This window comes from Trichosurus vulpecula, chromosome 3, assembly GCF_011100635.1.
Source record: "Trichosurus vulpecula isolate mTriVul1 chromosome 3, mTriVul1.pri, whole genome shotgun sequence".
Lineage (NCBI taxonomy): Eukaryota > Metazoa > Chordata > Mammalia > Diprotodontia > Phalangeridae > Trichosurus > Trichosurus vulpecula.
Window position 1 is genome coordinate 42793633 of NC_050575.1, and position 19159 is coordinate 42812791.

Here is a 19159-nt window from a genome sequence, read left to right on the forward strand (position 1 = left end):
TCACTTTGCTTTTTGGTTATAAGATACCTGGGCAGTTTTCTTTCAGTTTCTTAAAATAAGGTAACTAGGCTTTTTTTTTTTTTTTTTGTCATAGTCTCCAGGTAGTCCAATTATTCTTCAATAGTCTTTCATCAATCTGTTTTCCAGATCAGTTGTTTTTTATACAAGATAAAAGATACCTTATATTTCTTTTTTTAGTATTTTGACTTTATTTCATTGTTTCTTGTTTTCTCATGGAGTCATTAATTTATACGTGGCCCATTCAAAATTTCAAGCACTTTTTTTGGTTGGGTTAGGTTTTGTCTAAACTTTAAATTTTTGCAAGTCTTTTCCAATATAGCTTTCAATTTTTTTTCAGTTCTTTCTACTAGGGCTCTCATTTATAAAATCATTTTCAAAGTCTTTACATTACTCTTGCTTCATCTCTTTTTTTTATAAATATTATTTTATTTTTTCTAATTACATGTAAAGGATGGTTTTCAACCATCATTTTTTGTAAGATTTTGAGATCTAAATTTACTCCTTCCCTCTCCTCCTCTCTTCCCAAGATAGCAAGTAATCTGATGTAGGTAATATGTCTTCTTACTTCATCTCTTCCCAGAATTCTAGTTGAAACTGTACCCATATTTTGAAGTCATTTTCTTTCTTCAGTGTTTTTATATATATGTATGTATGTATGTATGTGTGTATGTATATATAGGACAACCCTTGTACCATAATAGCTCTTTATGATGGGATCTTTTTTTTTTAACCCTTTCTTCCAGTTTTGCTTCCCAAATTCAGGCTTTATGTTAGGGACTGACACTGTTACACACTTCTGGAGAGGATGTCTGAACCTTATTCTCTTAGGTTCTGCTGCTTTCTTCAGATATTGAGTGCTATGTTCTTCAGGGATCTTGAGGGCTGCTCAGGCCAACTTTCACTGTGCCCAGAGTGATCTATTCCAGGGCAAAGTCTGATCACTATTCTGTTTTGCAAGCTGACTTGTGTTTGGGCCTCAGCAACATCATTGTGGACTTGCCCCTGCTTGGAGCTCCAGTAGACTGCTGCTGTCACTGGTTCCAGTCATTTTAAGCTAGTTGGAAGACTGTAGAACAGAGAGACAGAATTGCAGGTTACTCCTTGATCTGAGCTCCTTGCTATGGTTATGCAGTTGTTTTCAGGTTTCAGACTAGGCTGGAGGCTGGTTTTGAGACCTTACTATATGCTCCTTAGGTCAGAGTCACAGAGCTGCCACTTACTTCTGAACTTGCTTCTTGCACAGCCTAATGCCTAAGACTGTTCCTTCCCCGAAACCGCCACTCTTGGTCTTCATTTATCTCTGGAGTTAAGCAACAGTGCTGCACTGTTCCCTGAACTGCATCATACGTCCCCTTCCTGCTGGACCTTTTCTTACCCTAATACACAGCCCTAGGTTCTAGTTCAGTTTCTGTTTTAGAAGGCTCTGATGGGTGTGCCCCTGGCTAGACCCCTTCTCCAGTGTCCTCAGACCTTTTTTTCGGTCTGCGTATGATGACCTAGGCTGGAAAAATTACCTACTGTGATTTTTTTTAAAATCCCCCGTCAAGAATTGGTTTGGTGCATATTCTAGGATTTTGCAAAACAGTTGTGACAGAGAGCTGGGCTCTTCCTACTCTTCCAACTTGGGAGGTGTCCTGTCAACAAGCATTTATTAAGAGCTTATATGTTGTGATCTGTGGATACAAAGTAAAGCAGCAACAAAGGTTGTTCCTTTTAAGAAGTTATATGCTTTTTAAAAAATCATTAGTAGGAAAGGGGGGAGGGAGAAAAATTTGGAACTCAAAATCTTTTTTAAATGGATGCTAAAAATTGTCTTGACATGTTGGAGAAAAAATACTGTTATTAAAAAATCAATTAGACTAGGCCTGAGAACAAAGAGAAATGTATCTTTCAATTTTATCTTTTAACTTGACTAAGATATTTAACCTCTGTATGTCATTTGATTTTAAAAGATGTTGTTTATCATATGTTAAAAGAATACTTTGAGAATATTTATGAAGCAATATTAAATGTAACATGAATACTGAATATTGATTCTATTCCTCTGCTAAATTTTGCATTCTTTTAATATATTTTATAGTTTAGGTTTAAGAAGTGTTCATTAGTAACTGTTTCTTGTTCCTTTGCATAAAGATAATTTAATTCTAAATTGCTTGTTTTACTTTCAGGTATTTGGTACTAGATATTGCAGATAATCCAGTTGAAAATATAATACGTTTTTTCCCAATGGTATGTATCACAATTAACTTTTACTGTAACTTAGTTTTGAATGGAACTCTGAAATTTATCTAAGGAAATAATCGGCCTTTCTTGAAGAATCCAGTAATAATAACTCATAATTCTCTAGTGTTTTAAGGGTTATAGTAACTTTTTCAAACTTTTCTTGAATGTTTAAATTACATTGGTTATTAAAATTTATTGGTGCATATATGCATTATATAAAAGCCAGTTTATATTCACTTTTTAAGGATGGCCTATTCAAGGAAACCAAAGGTATACTGTGGTTTTCCTTTTTTGATTTTTAAGGGGATTAATTAATCAACAAGCAATATCAAACTCTGTGCTATGGATTATGCTAGGTACTGAGGCTACCAAAAAAAAATATTCTTTGCTCTGTTGTTGGACCTGCAAACTCATTGTTGTGGATATTCCCTCCCCTACTACAGAGTTAGCTCCAATTTTGCTGGAGCATTACTAGTTGTGGGAAACCCTTGATTATGTTGCCAGTTGATGAGTAACTTTCTTCATCAATCACATTGACTTGAAAAGTTTGATCCTCATTTTGGGAATTATAACATTACCGTATATTAACAATATGTGGGCTAACTGGTAGTACAGTTTGATTGTTTTCAGAATTGGTTTAAACAAGCACACCTAAAAGATAGTTATTGGGTCTGAATCTAAATTATATGACAATTCTGGAAGGAAGTCTTGAGGTGTGCCCCATGGATCTGTACTAGGCATTGTACTTTTAACATGTTTATCTGTGACTTGAATAAAATCACAGGTGACGTGCTTATCAAAAATGCAGATGACAGAAAGCCAGAGATCTCAATAGATCCCAATAGGTTAGACAATGTGTTTGTAATTAAGTACATAAAGGACTCACCTCTACTTCCTCACCTCTCACTCTTAATTCTCTGCAGTCTGACTTCCAATCTCATTACTCCCAACTGAAACTGATCTCTCTAAAATTGCCAGTGATTTAATTATTAAACCTAATGACCTTTTCTTAATCCTTATACTTCTTAACCTCTCTACATCTTTTGATAACAAACTGTCTTCTCCACTAGAATGTAAGTTCCTTGAGGGCAGAGATTATTTTTATTTTTCTTTGCCTTGCCTTCCCCGTACTTAGCACATTGCATGCCTAGTTAGCATTTAATAAATGCTTGTTATTTGTTTGGCTTATTGATGGAGTCATAGAACCAGGTATATATAAGAGTTTAATATCTTCAGCATTACAGCAAACTTCAGTAACATCCATAGGTTTATTTGTTATGTTAGTATTTTCTCAGAGGCTAAGAGCTTTTCACTTTATAATTTGTTTTTACAGTTCTGACATGGCTACTTATGTCTCAGGCTATCATTGTACCTCAGTAAAAGCAAATTAGGACACCTCTGCAGAGTGTATGGACAGAGTCATTTTAGATCTCAGCCTTTTAAGGGCATCACTGTGCCCATAGGCATATCAGTGACAGGGTAACTTTTTCCTAATGCCAGGCAGTGGTAATGTTCACCCTGAAGAAGCATCTGGAAATATCTTTAACATCTTCCTGACTGCCACCTGTTACCTCATTGATTCAACCTGTGGACACAGGGTACCATTTAAGAGTTTTGATGAGGAAATTGGTTCAGCGTTTAGGTAGTGCTTTGAAAAGCTATAACATTAAAGATGAAGTTTTTAATGTTCTTTGTTTCTGAACATTATTGAGAGCTTGGAAAAACTGACTTAGTTTTCAGAAGTATTGTCATCTGGCTTCATATGAAGGCACCGCAAACCCTGCTGCCAGGGAGTCTAAGACTAGTAGATTGCTTAGCCTTGCAGTGGGCAAGAGCTGATTGGGTATCCAAATTAAGTCCAGCACCAATATAGTGAGCCTTTGGAATAGGGGCCCACCAGGCTGCGTAGAAGGGTATGAACCACCCCAGGTTGGAAATAAAGCAGATCAAAGCTTCCATGCCAGTCAGCAGAAATTAGGCCTGTGAGTGATTGTTGTACTTCTAGTTTGGGTGAGAAAGGAAGACCTGGTTTAAAAATAAATAAAGGTAGTGTTGTAATCTGATGACGGAGATGAAACATTCTTAAATGTTGGAGTAAATTCTCCATAGCACCTTCGCCCAGATTCTTAAGATGGTCACATACCCTGGAGAAATAGTAGATGGGAAACAGAATAGTGGGTACAATCTGACAAGGAAGTTCTTTAACACTATTTTGTGTTAGTGCTATAGAAATCATACATGTTTTTAATGGTTTTCAGTAATCAGGACATCAGTAGCATTGCTAATATTAACTTCTGGAGAGTGGGAAAACCTTTGAAAGAAGACTACAACCTTTGATTCACTCATTTATATTAGCTATGTTATACTTCCTAGGGAATCATGCCCCCTTATATGTTTCATTCTATGAAAAAGACACAAATGACCACAAAGCAAATTGTCATCAAGAGCCTGAGAGGATTTCTGCTGGGGCCATAGCTATTCAGCTCTATCTGCCACATCATCCACAGTTAAATGCAGCATATCATGATTTTTAATAATGATGACACTGACCCATCCAAAAGCAAATATATTTTGTTTAATATACAGTACAGTGCCTGGCACATAGTAGGCGCCTAATAAATACTTGTTAATTGACCATACTGTTTAATGAGGAAGCATGGCATGGAGATAGAGTACTAGCTTTGGAGCCAGGATGACCTCAACTCCTGTTCCACCTCTGATGTAATGGCTGTGTGACTCTGGGCAAATCACTTAACCACTTTATAAAGTGTTCTCCAGGCAGCTCCTGTAAGTTACAGAAAAGATTTCAATCTTCATTGGTGGAGGGAATTTCACCCCTGATATCAAAGGTCTAGTCCCTGTCCTTATACTATTAAACAAGATAGAACATAGTGTGTACTTAGTGTGCATTTGAAAAACTAAGTAAAATACTTAAACGCACCCATGATCTCATTGATGTGTATATTTCCTGCTAAGGATACAGATTGCATGCCAGTTGATCTTAACGTGATTCTTATCCATGTTTTCCCCTAAGTTCCCACCTAACATTGCAAGGGTATCAGTTAAACACAGGGATTCTCCTTTGGTTAGCCCTTGCTTTTGTCATATGACTAGCCCATTATTTTCACTTGTGCATTACTTTGATGACATTTTTTATTCTGCTTATCCTTCATAAGTCTTTTTTTGTGATATATAGCAGACTTTTTACTTACCATGAGCTTCCTTGTTGTCTTCAGTTATCAGGAAAATTCATATAACTATAATTATTCATTCCCTAGGGATTTTGAATATATTTGATGTTTTTGTTTTAAAACTATTTAAAATAAGTCTTTTATGGATAGTCTTTTGGGGATGCTACCATTCAGTAGATCTTTGTTTTGTTGGTAGAATTTAACCTGTCAAGTGAACAAAGTTAGCCTTTGTTAGTTACTTTAAAATAGTCATTGTTAAATGTTTGGAAATGAAAAACTCCTCCAAATTTTGCAACTTTATTATTTTTAAAATATTTATATCCTTCTGCTATTTTCAATTATATGTGATTTATTTTTTGTAGATCTTAATTGTTTTCTTTTTTTGCAACTTTTTTATCTTCAGACTAAAGAATTTATTGATGGAAGTTTACAAACAGGAGGTAAATCTTATTTTATTTCCTTAGTTAATTTAAATTATCAGTGGAGAGGATTCAAAGCATTTTTTAAACACCTTTGCTTTGCTACTGATTTAGAATAAAAAATATAGCAAGTTTATTGCCATTTTTACAAGGATGGAGATTTTTCAGTGTTGATTATTTTTGTTTTCTGAGCTTTTTTTAACTCTTCATAGAATTTTGTTGCTGTGTCCAGCATTATCATGGTTTGATTATAATATTATACTATCGATTTGCTTTGGTAGGGGAAGTTCCTCATGGGGCCTCCCCATACAATAAGATCACATGTTTTGCATTAAAAAAAAATCCCAACTCAGTATGTAAATTTGTACAAATATCATGGGTTGAAGAGGCTTTTGAATTCTTAAATAAAATCATTAAAGAAGTATGTTTTGTTTTTAAAAGCCTTTTTTAAAGAGAGGGACTATTTCTTTGTGAATTATCTTTATGAAATGATTAGTATATTTTAGTTGATGATCCAGATATGTCTACTAGAATACAAAATTCTTGTTTTGCAGGAAAAGTTCTTGTCCATGGAAATGCTGGAATTTCCAGAAGGTATGAGGCTACCCTTTGTGTAAAGTATTTAATTAATGAGTAATTTTGACTGGTTATCCTAAAAGTATTTTTCTTTTCAGTGCTGCCTTAGTTATTGCATACATTATGGAAACATTTGGAGTGAAATACAGGTAAGAAAGTATTCCACAGCCTAATTTAGTCTTTGTAGCAAAAAGGAACTTTGGCATAATATTGACTGGGTCTACATAGCGAGAAAAGTGCTATTACAGTTATTGATCACCTACCTACATTTGACTTTGTGGTCAGCTTACTTGACAGGAGTAAGATAGTTTGTTAGGAGAACTTTTAACGTTGCCATTTAAATTTCCATCAAAAGGAGAATAAAAACATATAGAAGGCTCTTTGTATGCCACACTGGTACTGAACAGATAGATTAAAAATATTTTGGTGAGCCAATAAATGTTTTGCATTTGAAACATTTTAAAGACTGATTGCATTTTGTTTTACTATGACTTAGGGTTGAAAAGAAGTGTAGCTTCTGTTTAAATATAGGTAGCTAATTTTTCTCATCCAAGATAATCCCCCTCTTTAAAAAAATTTATTCTGAACTTGATAAACACAAAATAAAACATTTCCATTTATATCGTAGAATAAAAGGAGGGATTCATTTGCCTATGAAATTTGCAAATTTCTGTTATATAGCATTTGCTTTGCTTTTTAAGTATAGAATAAATTCAACATGTAACTATCGAAGCCTCCCTGCTTGTCTGTGATTCCTTCTGGCCTTCTGTTCTCTTCACCTTTTTTGGAAGCCTATTCATAGTCCTTCTCTCTTGACCACCCCACCCTCATCCAAAAAAAGAGAGAGAGAGAAACCCTTTTAGCAAATATGAATAGTCAAGCAAAATGAATTTCCACATTGGTTATGTCCCAAACTATAAGTATCACTCTACTCATGATAAATTTTCAGTCTTCTATCTAGATAGAAATATGATGTGAGTATACATGAAAACTGGTCTTAGCGATAATCATAGTGTGGGATGTTTCTTCATAACAGTCCTATAAGTAGGTGGTGTAAATTGAATTAACCTTGTTTTACAGATGAGAGAAATAAGAAATGAGGTTAAATAAGTGATGTGCTTAATGTTGATATAGCTAATAATTGTTGCAGCAGGATTTGAATTCAGGTCCTGCTTGATATCATATCCATTGATTTCTCTATTTCATCACTCTGCAATGATACTTTATCTTATAAAGCAGTATTTCTCAAAAAATTATAAATTCATTATACTTAAAGGTATATCTTTTTTAGCTTTTTTATTTTTATTTTTAAGGGAGGCATTTACATATGTTCAAGAAAGAAGGTTCTGTATTAATCCTAATGCTGGATTTGTCCATCAGCTTCAGGTAACTTCTGTCACTCCTCTTATTCTTCATTTAGGCATTTGCTTGATTAGGTAACATTGCCAATGTAGTTGAGGCTATAGCTTGAGTGCTGTATTTGATTCTAAGATCTTTAAAGTACTATAATATCTCACTAATTTACTCCACCAAATTACTATAGTATCTCTCTTACTCTACTATCAGTAGATACAGGCTGGACAGTAATGCAGTTAGATAGAGTCCAAACAAGCTGATGAGCAGGAATCAAAGAATAGTTACAGATGTCAGCACTTTGCAGAAACAAATTGATTCCTTTTATGTGCTTATATGCCCCGTGTTTAGCACAGTGCCTGGCGCATAATAAGCGTTTAATAAATGCTTTCTAACTAAAGGTCATATAGTAGGTACTTGTTGATTGAGTAATGTTGATTGACAAATTGATAAATACTTGTTGAGTATTGGTTTGATGTCAGGTTAACAAGAGGTTTCCAAGGGTATACCCTAGGGATGTGTGTTGGTTAACATTTTTTATAAACGTTTAACATTTTTATTACTTGAATAAAAACATAATTGGCATGGTCATCAAATATGACAGATGACGATAAGCTGGGAAGGATAGCTAACACCCTAGATACATCGGGATCCAAAGAGATATTAACAGGCTAAAATATTGGGCTAAAATGAATAAAATGAAATCAGAAAAATACAAGAACTTACATGTAGATACAAAAAAATTCACAACTAAGAAGATGAAGTCAGAATTAAGTTTTTCTGAAAAAGATTTGGGAGCAAGATCAGTATGAGTCAGTATGATATGGCAGATAAAAGTTAATACAGTCATGAGCTGTATTAAGAGAAGCATAACTTCTAAGAAATAAGTAGTTAATAGTCTCTCTTTACTCTGCCCTCACCAGACCTTGTTTGGAGTATAATGTTCAGTTTTAGGTGCCATAGTTGGAGGATAAGCTAGAAAATGTCCAGAGGGGGCAACCAGGATGCTGAAGCACCTTAAGTCCTTGACAAATGAGGGGGCAGTTGAAGAGACTGGAGGTGTTTAGCCTGCATTAGAGAAGACTCAGAGAAACATGACAGTTATATTCAAGTATTTGAAAAGCTGTCACGTAAAAGGTGGGTTAATGTTGTTCTGTGTGGCCCAGGAGGCATAATCAGGAGCAAAGAGTTCAGTTTAGACCTGATGCCAAGAGAAACTTAACAATTAGAGCCATCCTGAAGTGAAATGGAATTCCATCAGAGGTCATAGGTTTCCCTCCTTTGAACATTTTCTAGCAGAGGATGAATGACTAATTGTTAGCTATGTTATTGTGGGGATTCTTACAGGTTATTGTTTGGATTAGATGGTTGCTGAGACCCTTCCATAATCTGAAATTCTGTGACTTTATTTTTTTTATTTATTTTTATATATTTATATAATATATTATATTTAATATATGTTATACATTTATATATTAATATATATTTATTTTTATTTTATATACAATTATATAAATATTATATATAATGTTTAATATTAACTTTAATTTAATATTAATTAATATAAAATATTATATATATTATATATAATATATAATAAAATATATTTATATATTTATTTTTATATATTTATATAATATATTATATTTAATATATATTTATATATATTAATATATATATTTATTTTTATTACAATGATAACCAGTTTAAAATCCTTGTTGAACCAAAACTGAACACTAGGTACTTACAGTGACCAAGCTTGTCCTTAAAAAAGAGATAAGAAAATGTACCTCTCTTCCTTTTTTGCTGAGGTGGGACCCTAACTGTGGATGTATAACAGTGGTTTATGCGGTGTTTAGTTTTGCTGATCTACTTCCCCCCACCTTTTAAAAAAACTCTTCATTATAAGTCATGAAGGGAGGGCTATATCTGGAAATAAAGGATGATGTATTATAGGAAATACAGGATGACAAAAAGACAAAAGGTCTTTTTGAAACAAAATTTTAATTTTGAAACAAAAAAACCTCATTTAAAGGAACTGTAATAGATGAGAGATAGAGCTTAGAGACATTTGACATTAAGCTACCCTGAAACTTAGAAACACCCACTCCATTGTTTCCCTCTGTTGTACAAGTTTTCCCTACCCTCTTTTTTCTGAGTTGAGTTTCAGCCTGTTAGGAAAGCTATAACCTAAATTAACCACTGCCCACAGCAAATCTGCAGGTGCTGTTAAAAAAATTCACCCCCTAGATCGCCAATGTGATACCCACAGTGGCTGCTTTGAATATACAGTCTAATTCCCAGGTTTGAATTGCAAGATGTAATAGACTCTCTACATTGAAGATGAAACCAAAACATTTATTCAAACATCAGAAAGCCAAATCCATCACAGCAACAAAGAAATCTGTACACATCATCAGTGTAGGGAGCACATCCCCAAGCCTTCCCTCCATCTGTCCTCCCCACAAACAAACTCCCTTAAGCAAAATCACTCCCTCTCTCACTCAGGCTAACTGCTCTGCTCTCTCTGCCTCCTCTCTCCAAGCTCCATCTCATTCCAACTTCCTGCTTCACCCATTCAGCAAGGTCCCACCACACGCTCATGTGATTCAGGCAGGTCACATTGGCTATTAATGGGCAAGAAAGATCTTCCTATTCCATTAACAGTACACCCACCCCTATATCACCTTATGGCAACAGTAGGTACCCATTGGAAGACAGAGACAAATGAGAGCCTCACCCCTTTTCACTCTGGGTGGATCAGAAGGTTACATAGGATGAGCAGGCTTTGATCTTAATCATAGGTATTCATTGTTACCATTCTCTCCAATATGCCTGTCTACCATACTTCCCTATTTAACTCTCATGGGCACCACCAATTTTCTAGTCACTCATGTTTTCACAACCTGAGGGCACATAGTAGTCAGTTTCCTAATCTTGTTTCTGGCTCCACATCTCCTATCTGTCGTCATCTTTTTACTTACACAACCACCATCTCTCTTCTGGACTCCTGTGATAGTCTCCTAATCAGTCTTCTTGCCTCATGTCCTTCTCCTCTTCAGTTCACCTACCATACAGCTCTCAAGGTTATTTTCCTAGGATCTGACCGTGTTAGTTCCCTACTCAGTAGCTCCCCTTTGACTCTGGGATCAAATATTAATTCACCTTTATATAATCCTTTTAAGAATTTTTACTTTTTGAAGATTTTATAATGTATATAATATTTATTACAGTAGTTTGTATAATTATAAATAAGGAAATATACTCAGTACAAGTACATGCTCAATGCATTACCTTATTTCCTACACTGGATTTTCAAACATCTAACTCAATGCGTCCCAAACCAAATCCATTATCTTTCCTCCCAAACCACCTCTCTTCCAAACTCTCCTATTTTCATCAAAAGCATCACCATTCTTCTAGTCACCCAGGTTCATATCTCACTATTATCCTAAATTTCTCACTCCTTTATGCCAAACATCTGTTCATTTGACAAATCTTGTCACCTCCACATCTCTTGTATCTAACTGCTCTCTATTTACATAGCCATCACCTTATTTCAGATCCTCAGTACCTCTTTCCTGAACTACTGCAATAGTTGGTCTCTCTCATTTTGAATCCATCCTCCACAGAGCTAGTGGTTTTTCTAAGTGAAGGTTTGACCACGTCAAACACTACTGCCCCACTTCCCACTCCCCATTTAGTAAATTCCACTGGCTCCCTATTAGATATAAATTCCTTTGCCATTTAAAACTTCACAACATAGCCCTGCCTATATTTTTTTTAGCCTTTACACGTTACCTCTCCCAATGCATTCCACGATTCAGCCATATAGGCCTACTTCATGCTTCTCATGAGCAGTACCCCATTTCCTGCCTCTGTGCTTTTGCACTCACTGTTCTCAATGCCTGGAATGCTTTACCTCCTCTTCGTTTCAACAATCTGGCTAGCAGCTTCTGTGGGGGTGTAAGATCCACCCACAGCCAGCACCCAGAAAGCTGCCAACAGCACGGGTTCTTTTGAACTGCTTCAATAAGGAAAGCAAGGTTAAAAGGATTGACAAGCTAACTTTAATTCAGCATACAAATATCATTCACTTAGTTCAGGGGAAAAAGCCAGCACCCTGAACTTCAGAGCAAATTACAAATTACAAACATCAACAGACAGACCAAATATAATTCATAGTTACCAACATCTAGGTTCAGCCCGGGAGCTCATAACAAGGGCTGGCCCACAGTCACTCACCACCACTGCTGCGGGAAAGAGCTCCAAAGAAGAGATGGCCAACCTCTGGTTTTATATCTTTTTCAGCGTCAAGGGTAAGTCACACATGCGACTCACCCACGTGACCTAAAATCGTCACAAAGAAGCAACTTAAACCCACGTGGTCTAAAAGCTTCTGCTGTCCCAGACATGTAAACTAGGCCCTCCCTGGAGTTAGCCCCACCTTGGGTCCCACCTTAGTTGCCAATCCACACCCACTAAGGTTTTACACCTAATAGGGGTTTGGGCCTGGGGCTTAGCACCTAGTAAGGCTCAATGAAATACACTGAATTACTCAAAGGAAACAGACCAAACTTTTCAAGGGCACTTGTTGAACTAAGTGCTGAGAACCCATTTTGCTTACCAACACACTCTTATAATCAATTCCTGGCTTCCTTCATCCTCATTTTAAGCTCTGTTCTCTGTATGAGGCCTTTCTTTTTACCTGTAACTGCTTGCGCCTTCTCCAAGGTTACTATTTTGTATGATCCTACATGTATATGTTGTTCCCTTTGCTTTAGTGCAGAAACTGTTTCACTTTTGTCTTTGTTTCCTTGGCACTTAGCAGAGTTTCTGGCAAATATAGGCACTTAATAAATGCTTGATTGATGTCAAATATACTTGATTCACATTTCTTGGTTTTAAGGAAATTGCAAAGCCAGTGTTGATTTCTGTCTGTCAGTTGTGCCATATTAATTTGGTAGCATCTAATATCACATAATCTCATTGGATCCTTTTAACAATCCTGTGAAAAAGGTAGGACAGGCGTTATCCCCATTCTACAGAATTGCTTAAGCCCATATAGCCAGCTAACTGGAAGTGGAGAATACAGTTTTGGAACTTGGCTGTTATGTCTCCTTACTGTGCTGATCACTAGTTCATACTACCTCCTTGATTTGTTAGGTTATTAAATGGTGTGATGCTATTTGTAAGTCTATATTTGTTTTTAGCAACTATAAATCTCAGCCAGATACCTTATTATAGAATGGAGAATTTGTTGTATATGTTTTGCTATTGTAGGCATGGAAGAATTCATTGTGTACATTTACAGTAATTTTTTTTTTCAAATAGGAATATGAAGCCATTTATCTAGCAAAATTAACAATACAGATGATGTCACCACTGCAACTGGAAAGATCATTATCTGTTCAGTCTGGTACTACAGGTGAGAATTTTCTCTTAAGCTCACAGGGAAGGTGATATAAACTAGTATTATTTTTGCTCATCTGAACCAATACTAAGCAGTTGCAACTTTCAGGTGAGGAAAACTGCTTCATTAGAACAGAAAGTTGCCAAAAAATAATTCTTTAGTGAATCATTATGAAAATTACATATGTAAGGTGTCCATCAGAACGAATATTTTTTCTGTCAACTTTTGGTGTCATGCCCTATGTTAGAGTAGACCAAAAAAACATTTAGCCACCTAATTAGTCAGTTTGATTAATCAATTAATTGGGCAAGGGTTCTTAACCCTTTTTTTATGTCACAGACCCTTTTGTCAGTCTGGTATGGTGAATTCTATGAACTCTTTAAATGCATAAAGGAATTTATATATTATAAAGGAAAGCAATCATATTGAAATAGTTATCAAAATATTAAAACAAATTCATGGACCCCAAGATTAAGAACTCCTGAAAGTCTCCTATAATGCAATTCCATTAAAGTTTTACTAAAATGCATTTCTTTTCCACAGATGATATATTAGATGATTTCTAAGCTAAATATGAATTAAGTGATATTCATTATCTGCCATTGTGCTAGGCTATTAAAATAAAATATATATATATAAATATATATATATATTTTATATATATATATATTTATATATAAAATAAAATGGTCCTCAGTGAACCATTTTCACTTGATTTAATTTCTTGAGAGGAAAAATGTGATATAGTGGATAAAGGGATGGCCTTATAATCTGCTTCTTTGTTACATACTGCGTGACAATGGGCAAGTCACTCTTTCAGTTGTGGACAAGTTGCAGATCTGCATTGGTGGAAGAAGTTTACATACTGGGAGCTTCCTGTGCAGATGAAATCACAGGTGTGGACCACAAATTTTTTTCCTTATGCTATTTTCTTTCCATATAGCACAACTAGTTTGTGGTTAAAATATTTTAGGATTTGGGGAGGTTTGGCAGGTGATAGTTAAACCCTGATTTTTTTTTTTCCAGACCTGTGATTATATTGGCATAGAGAGCTCATCTCAGTGATCAAAATTTACCAGTGCAGATTGGACAACTACTCTGCATCCTAAAGGCTGACTTTATAGTTATGTATACCTCCCCCTCTAAAAAAAAATACACATTTTGTAGATAAGGAAACTCACTTAATGAGAGAACTTAAATGTGTCACATAATTAGTAGTAGAACCAGGTGTAGAATTCAGATCTTCTGACTTCTAGTACAGTTATACTACACAGCAACAAGAAAATGAATATTAGAAAATAAAAGTAGGTAAACCATCCTTCTGCTGGTAAAGAGAAATGAAAAATTAATCTCTTATATTTTATCAGAATGCAAGATCAATTATTTTCATGTTTGAATCTTCCCATTGAACTAATGTAGGATATTCATCAGTAACTACCTCATTGTAACACAACCCTTAGGAACTATTCTCTGGAACTACTGCACATACTGTAATGCAAAACAATTTACTGATGAGATTGCCTCTCCTGATCTGTTTAATTTGTTCCTCCATTCCGGCAGTTTTCTTTTATTGAGATAAAGAAATTTCTTATGCAGTTGTGTTAGGGAGCATTCTAAATAGTTATGGAAAATTTAAATTTTTATTGAGTTGAATGATTCATATTTGAAAGGATATTTTTTAAAAGATGCTTATATCTCAGAAAACTTCCTGAACATAGTAGATTCCTCATCTGAAAGTAGCAACTATGAAACCATTGGCACTAGTGATTACAGCTGCACCTAATATCCTGTATACATCACTGCCATAGCAAAGTAATGTTCAAAAAAAAAACATGAAATGCTTAAATTCAATATTACTTTTCCCCAAATCCCTGAAAACACTAGAAGACTTTCCATATTTCTTCCTGATAGAAAGGTTTGATTTAAATCAGTTGTTAGGGGTACAAAAGTCCAAAACATTATAAAACCGTAATTCATTGCTTTCTTTAAAGTACTTTAAGACACAATTTTTAAGATATCTCACATAAGAAATTAGAAGTTATAAAAAAACATTACTCTCTGCCATGCAAGTCTTTAGTCTCCCAGTGGCTTTTCATAGTTATTAAGAACATGGGATTAGACTTTCCTGCAACATCTGAATGCTTGCTGACAATTTAACTATTTAAAAGCCCAGTTTATGTTTTGTTTGTTATAAATTTCAGGCAGCTTGAAACGTACACATGAAGAGGAGGAGGAATTTGGAAATATGCAAGTTGCTGCTGCTCAGAATGGATGATGGTGCCTCAGACCAACATTATATAGTGTTTGAATTCCTGTATGTGAAGGGGAAAGTACATTAATAATGTAAAATGAGAAAAACACAAGTAGCTTCTTTTCAATTACATGTTGCTTCCAAATGTCTTTCTCTGCAACTTGCTAAGCAACATTTTAAGAAAATGATGGACTTCTTGAATAGATGGCACTGATTGTTTTCTTTTTTTTTTTTTTTACACTTTACAGTTTTATTATAAAACAAGATTTTTGGACTTGCAAAGAAGTATTATTGCAATAATGCACTTTTCATACTTGAAAATGTCTTTATTTGTATGATATAAAGTTATTACTTTAAAACAAAATGCAAGTTGGGGAGACTTGTTTATAAAAATTATTTGTAATTTATAACAATTTACTAAAGAAAAGTTTGTTAATTCATTTTGTGTTTATACATTTTTAAAATAATTTTGCAATTCAGTTTTATGGTAGAACTTCTTACAGAAATATTAATGCAAGAATCTGCCACATTTTGAGTAAAAGTTTATGTACCTTGATCACCTCTTCATGTTTGGAAACTTTCCTTGGACTTCTGCAATATACTTCAAATCATGTCATTGGTTCAGCTTCCCTCATCGCTGCATTGGCTAATCTAATCTATATAAAACATTTTTTGAAAAGAGGAAAATACCTCCTTTTGCCAAGTCTGTAGCACTGGTGTTTTTGAAAAAAAGATTGAGTTAGACGTTTCAAGTGAATTTTCCTTTTTGGGTTTTCTTTTGGTGAAAGCCAGACGTATCTGTGTTCTTTGGAAAAGCGTCTAGTCTTTTTCTTTCGTCCAGAACTATTCCAAATACAGGTTATGACATGTACACTAATATACTGGGTTTTTTTTTTAATTCTAAGAAATATAAAAGTGCCTTCTATTATTTCTAAAATTAGCTTTATTGTGGCCTACAAATTGGATAGCACTTCAGAGCAGTGAAAATGTTTGCAAAAATTTTTATTATTTTTAGATATCTTAAGTTTTTAAACTGGAAGTATAAAGCTTATGGTAAAAATTTGAGCAAATTGTTTTGGACCACATTCTTCCCAACCCATTTTGTGCTATCTTTTTGAGTATAAGATTCTCAGATTGAAGCTTCTCTTTGCAGTGACCTTTGGAATGGTTTCTGGATCAATTAAGTCTTTTAGACAAGCACATTTTATGGGTCTTTGGTTTTAATATTTGAACTTGCAAACATAAAAGGTTATAAGATAGCATGTATGGCTTTTCCAGAACGTTGAAACAGAAGTGAAATTTCTTTTCACCTTTTTATTTTTGTTGGATAGCAAAAACAAAACTTAACCCACTCTTCGCTTCTCTCAGTATTTATGTTTGAGTGCTTAATGAATTTTCTCTGGTAGGTACCTATTATGCCTTGTTATTTTGGACTCTCCTTTTGTTTCTGTCCCATCCTTCTCCCCACCCTCTCTAAACTCCGTGAATAATGCCAGTAAAAACATACATTATTAAAACATACAACATTTTGGGAGAATAGTTTTACTTAATATTTCAGCTTGACTAAGATATTTTATGTTGTCCCACTTGGTTGGTATGTTTTTGGCTTCCTATGAATGAATGAAAGTGTGAATCAGTTTGTGAATGTCATATGCACTATATAGTCTTTTAAATACCTAAAATCATCATTGAAAAAGGCATAACTCTTACAAAACCACATAGTAATCTAGCGTGTTCAATTCTTACTACTTCTATTTTGAAGCATTAGTGCTAATTATTACATTTAGTTTTTCCTTGGAGACTTAACCAAAATCCAGTTGGTTATGTCAGGTAACAATTTTTGCTTTAAGTGGATCACTACAGCATTAATAAATGTCATTTAGCCCTTATTGTTAGTTATATTCTCAGTACTTGATACTGCAGCTTCATTCTGTAGTCATTTTGCACTTAAAATAATTTTTAAAAATACTTCGTGTAGGCCCAAAAGTTCAGACTTCTCTATCAAAATTTTGTCTTTCCTTTTATTAGTTTATTATTACTATATTATTTATTAAACTGCTTTCCAGTAGTTTAGAGAAATGCATATTTAAATGTACCCATTAATATTTGTTTAGGTATTTTTATCCTGTTTGGTTTTCTTGCTGTTTTATTACATGCTATCACTGAAGTGCCTTTGTAGCACTCTTAAGTTAAAGTGTCTCACAGACTTGTCATTGTCTTGAGAGTGAAATTAACGCCTACAGGAAAACTTCATTCTGGTACTGATTTTCTAAGTTTCATCTTCCTGTTGAATGTTGTTTAACTTTTTGTTTCCTTCCCTCACGGAATATTTTCCATTCATTTTTCCAACTTTAGTTTGTGATTCCTTTGTTCTCATTGATATTTAATGATCGAAATTTTTCATCTGAATTGGATGCAAGAAAATAACTAGGCCTATGGCACTGAGAACTAATCCATTATAATTTTTTTTGTTGAATACATATGGCCCTTTCTTTAGGGTTTTCAGCCCATGTGACTTAATGCCCCATCTAGGACATATGTAGGCACAAGTGAAGTTAAAGTAAAATTACATCACAGGCACATATGCACACAGCAGCATGAAAATCTACTTTACTATTCTTATTGCAGAAGAAAGTAACATTTTACCAGTGATTTGTGTTTCAAATGTTGGAATCAAAATTTTTTCTTGCTTTCTAATAGGTCATTTTGTTCATGGTACTTTCTCTAGTCTAGAAAAAGTTGAGGCAGTATTTTCTGTTTACTGGTTACTTCTATAAGGTGAGAAATTTAATGGAGAGCTTTTGCTAATATCTCACCACTAATTAACTTCTGAAGCAGAATGTTAGTTTTTTTTTAATCTTATCCTTCAGGAGAACCAAGAGTTTATTGTCTAAAAATGTTAAATATTTCCTTCCCCTTAAAGGTCTTTAACTTTTTATTCATAATGATTCAACTGAGTTAAATCTGAAACACTTCGCTAATATGTTGGGTTGGAAAGCTGGGATATACATATCAGGACCTCAATTTATTGTACAGTAAATGTCTACAACCAACTGCATAATTTTACAACGGTGACCAGTCTAAGTTATTACATACTAATACAAAATTTATTAGTGTTCATCTGGATCATTGTGCTTTCAGAAATGGTTGGTAACTGAAACTCCTAAAAGGAAAGTTTTCACTTGGTTACAAAAAAAAAATTTCCAGGACTCTTAGATTTCAATGATTTTTGAATGCTGGAGTTTCTTTTTACCCCTTCATGGCAGCTAAAAATCACTTAAAATATTCAGGTTTACATGCTAGCTTCCTCCTATAGGGAGATGTCATACCTCACAGTTCAAGGTGCATCCTGAATTGCTAACATTTTACTGACATGTAGTTGTAATTTACTATGCAGCAAAATTCAGAAAGTACAGCTTGTCTTTGTAATGTGTTTAAATTTATTCTGCTTTTAACAAAATGTATCTTGGACAAAATATTGAGTGTATAGGAATGCCATAGTGCAAGAGGCTACTAGTCCTCATACAAAATACTAAAAATTTATTTTGTGAAACTATTAAACTCAGTACAAAATAGATTTAGCATCTTGTGCCACTGTGTCTGGAAAAAAAGAATTTATTCATTTAAAGTTGATTTTAGCCACCTGATATATGAATAAATTATTGTTTTTATATCTTCTGTTTGATATTGTGTGTAGTGTAGTCCCGCATTT

General features: G+C 34.3%; 1 protein-coding gene across 1 annotated transcript in view; it reads left to right on the top strand.

Annotated features, from left to right (window-relative positions):
* The window catches only part of STYX (serine/threonine/tyrosine interacting protein), a 42118-nt gene extending 23096 nt beyond the window's left edge, over window positions 1-19022 (top strand). Inside the window, exons 5-11 of the mRNA XM_036748505.1 lie at window positions 2190-2250; window positions 5839-5875; window positions 6409-6448; window positions 6529-6579; window positions 7744-7816; window positions 13118-13211; window positions 15398-19022. Of these exons, the coding sequence (XP_036604400.1) occupies window positions 2190-2250; window positions 5839-5875; window positions 6409-6448; window positions 6529-6579; window positions 7744-7816; window positions 13118-13211; window positions 15398-15471 (430 nt within the window). The 3' untranslated portion in view covers window positions 15472-19022. The remainder of the gene's footprint in view (window positions 1-2189; window positions 2251-5838; window positions 5876-6408; window positions 6449-6528; window positions 6580-7743; window positions 7817-13117; window positions 13212-15397) is intronic.
* Window positions 19023-19159: the final 137 nt, after the last annotated feature.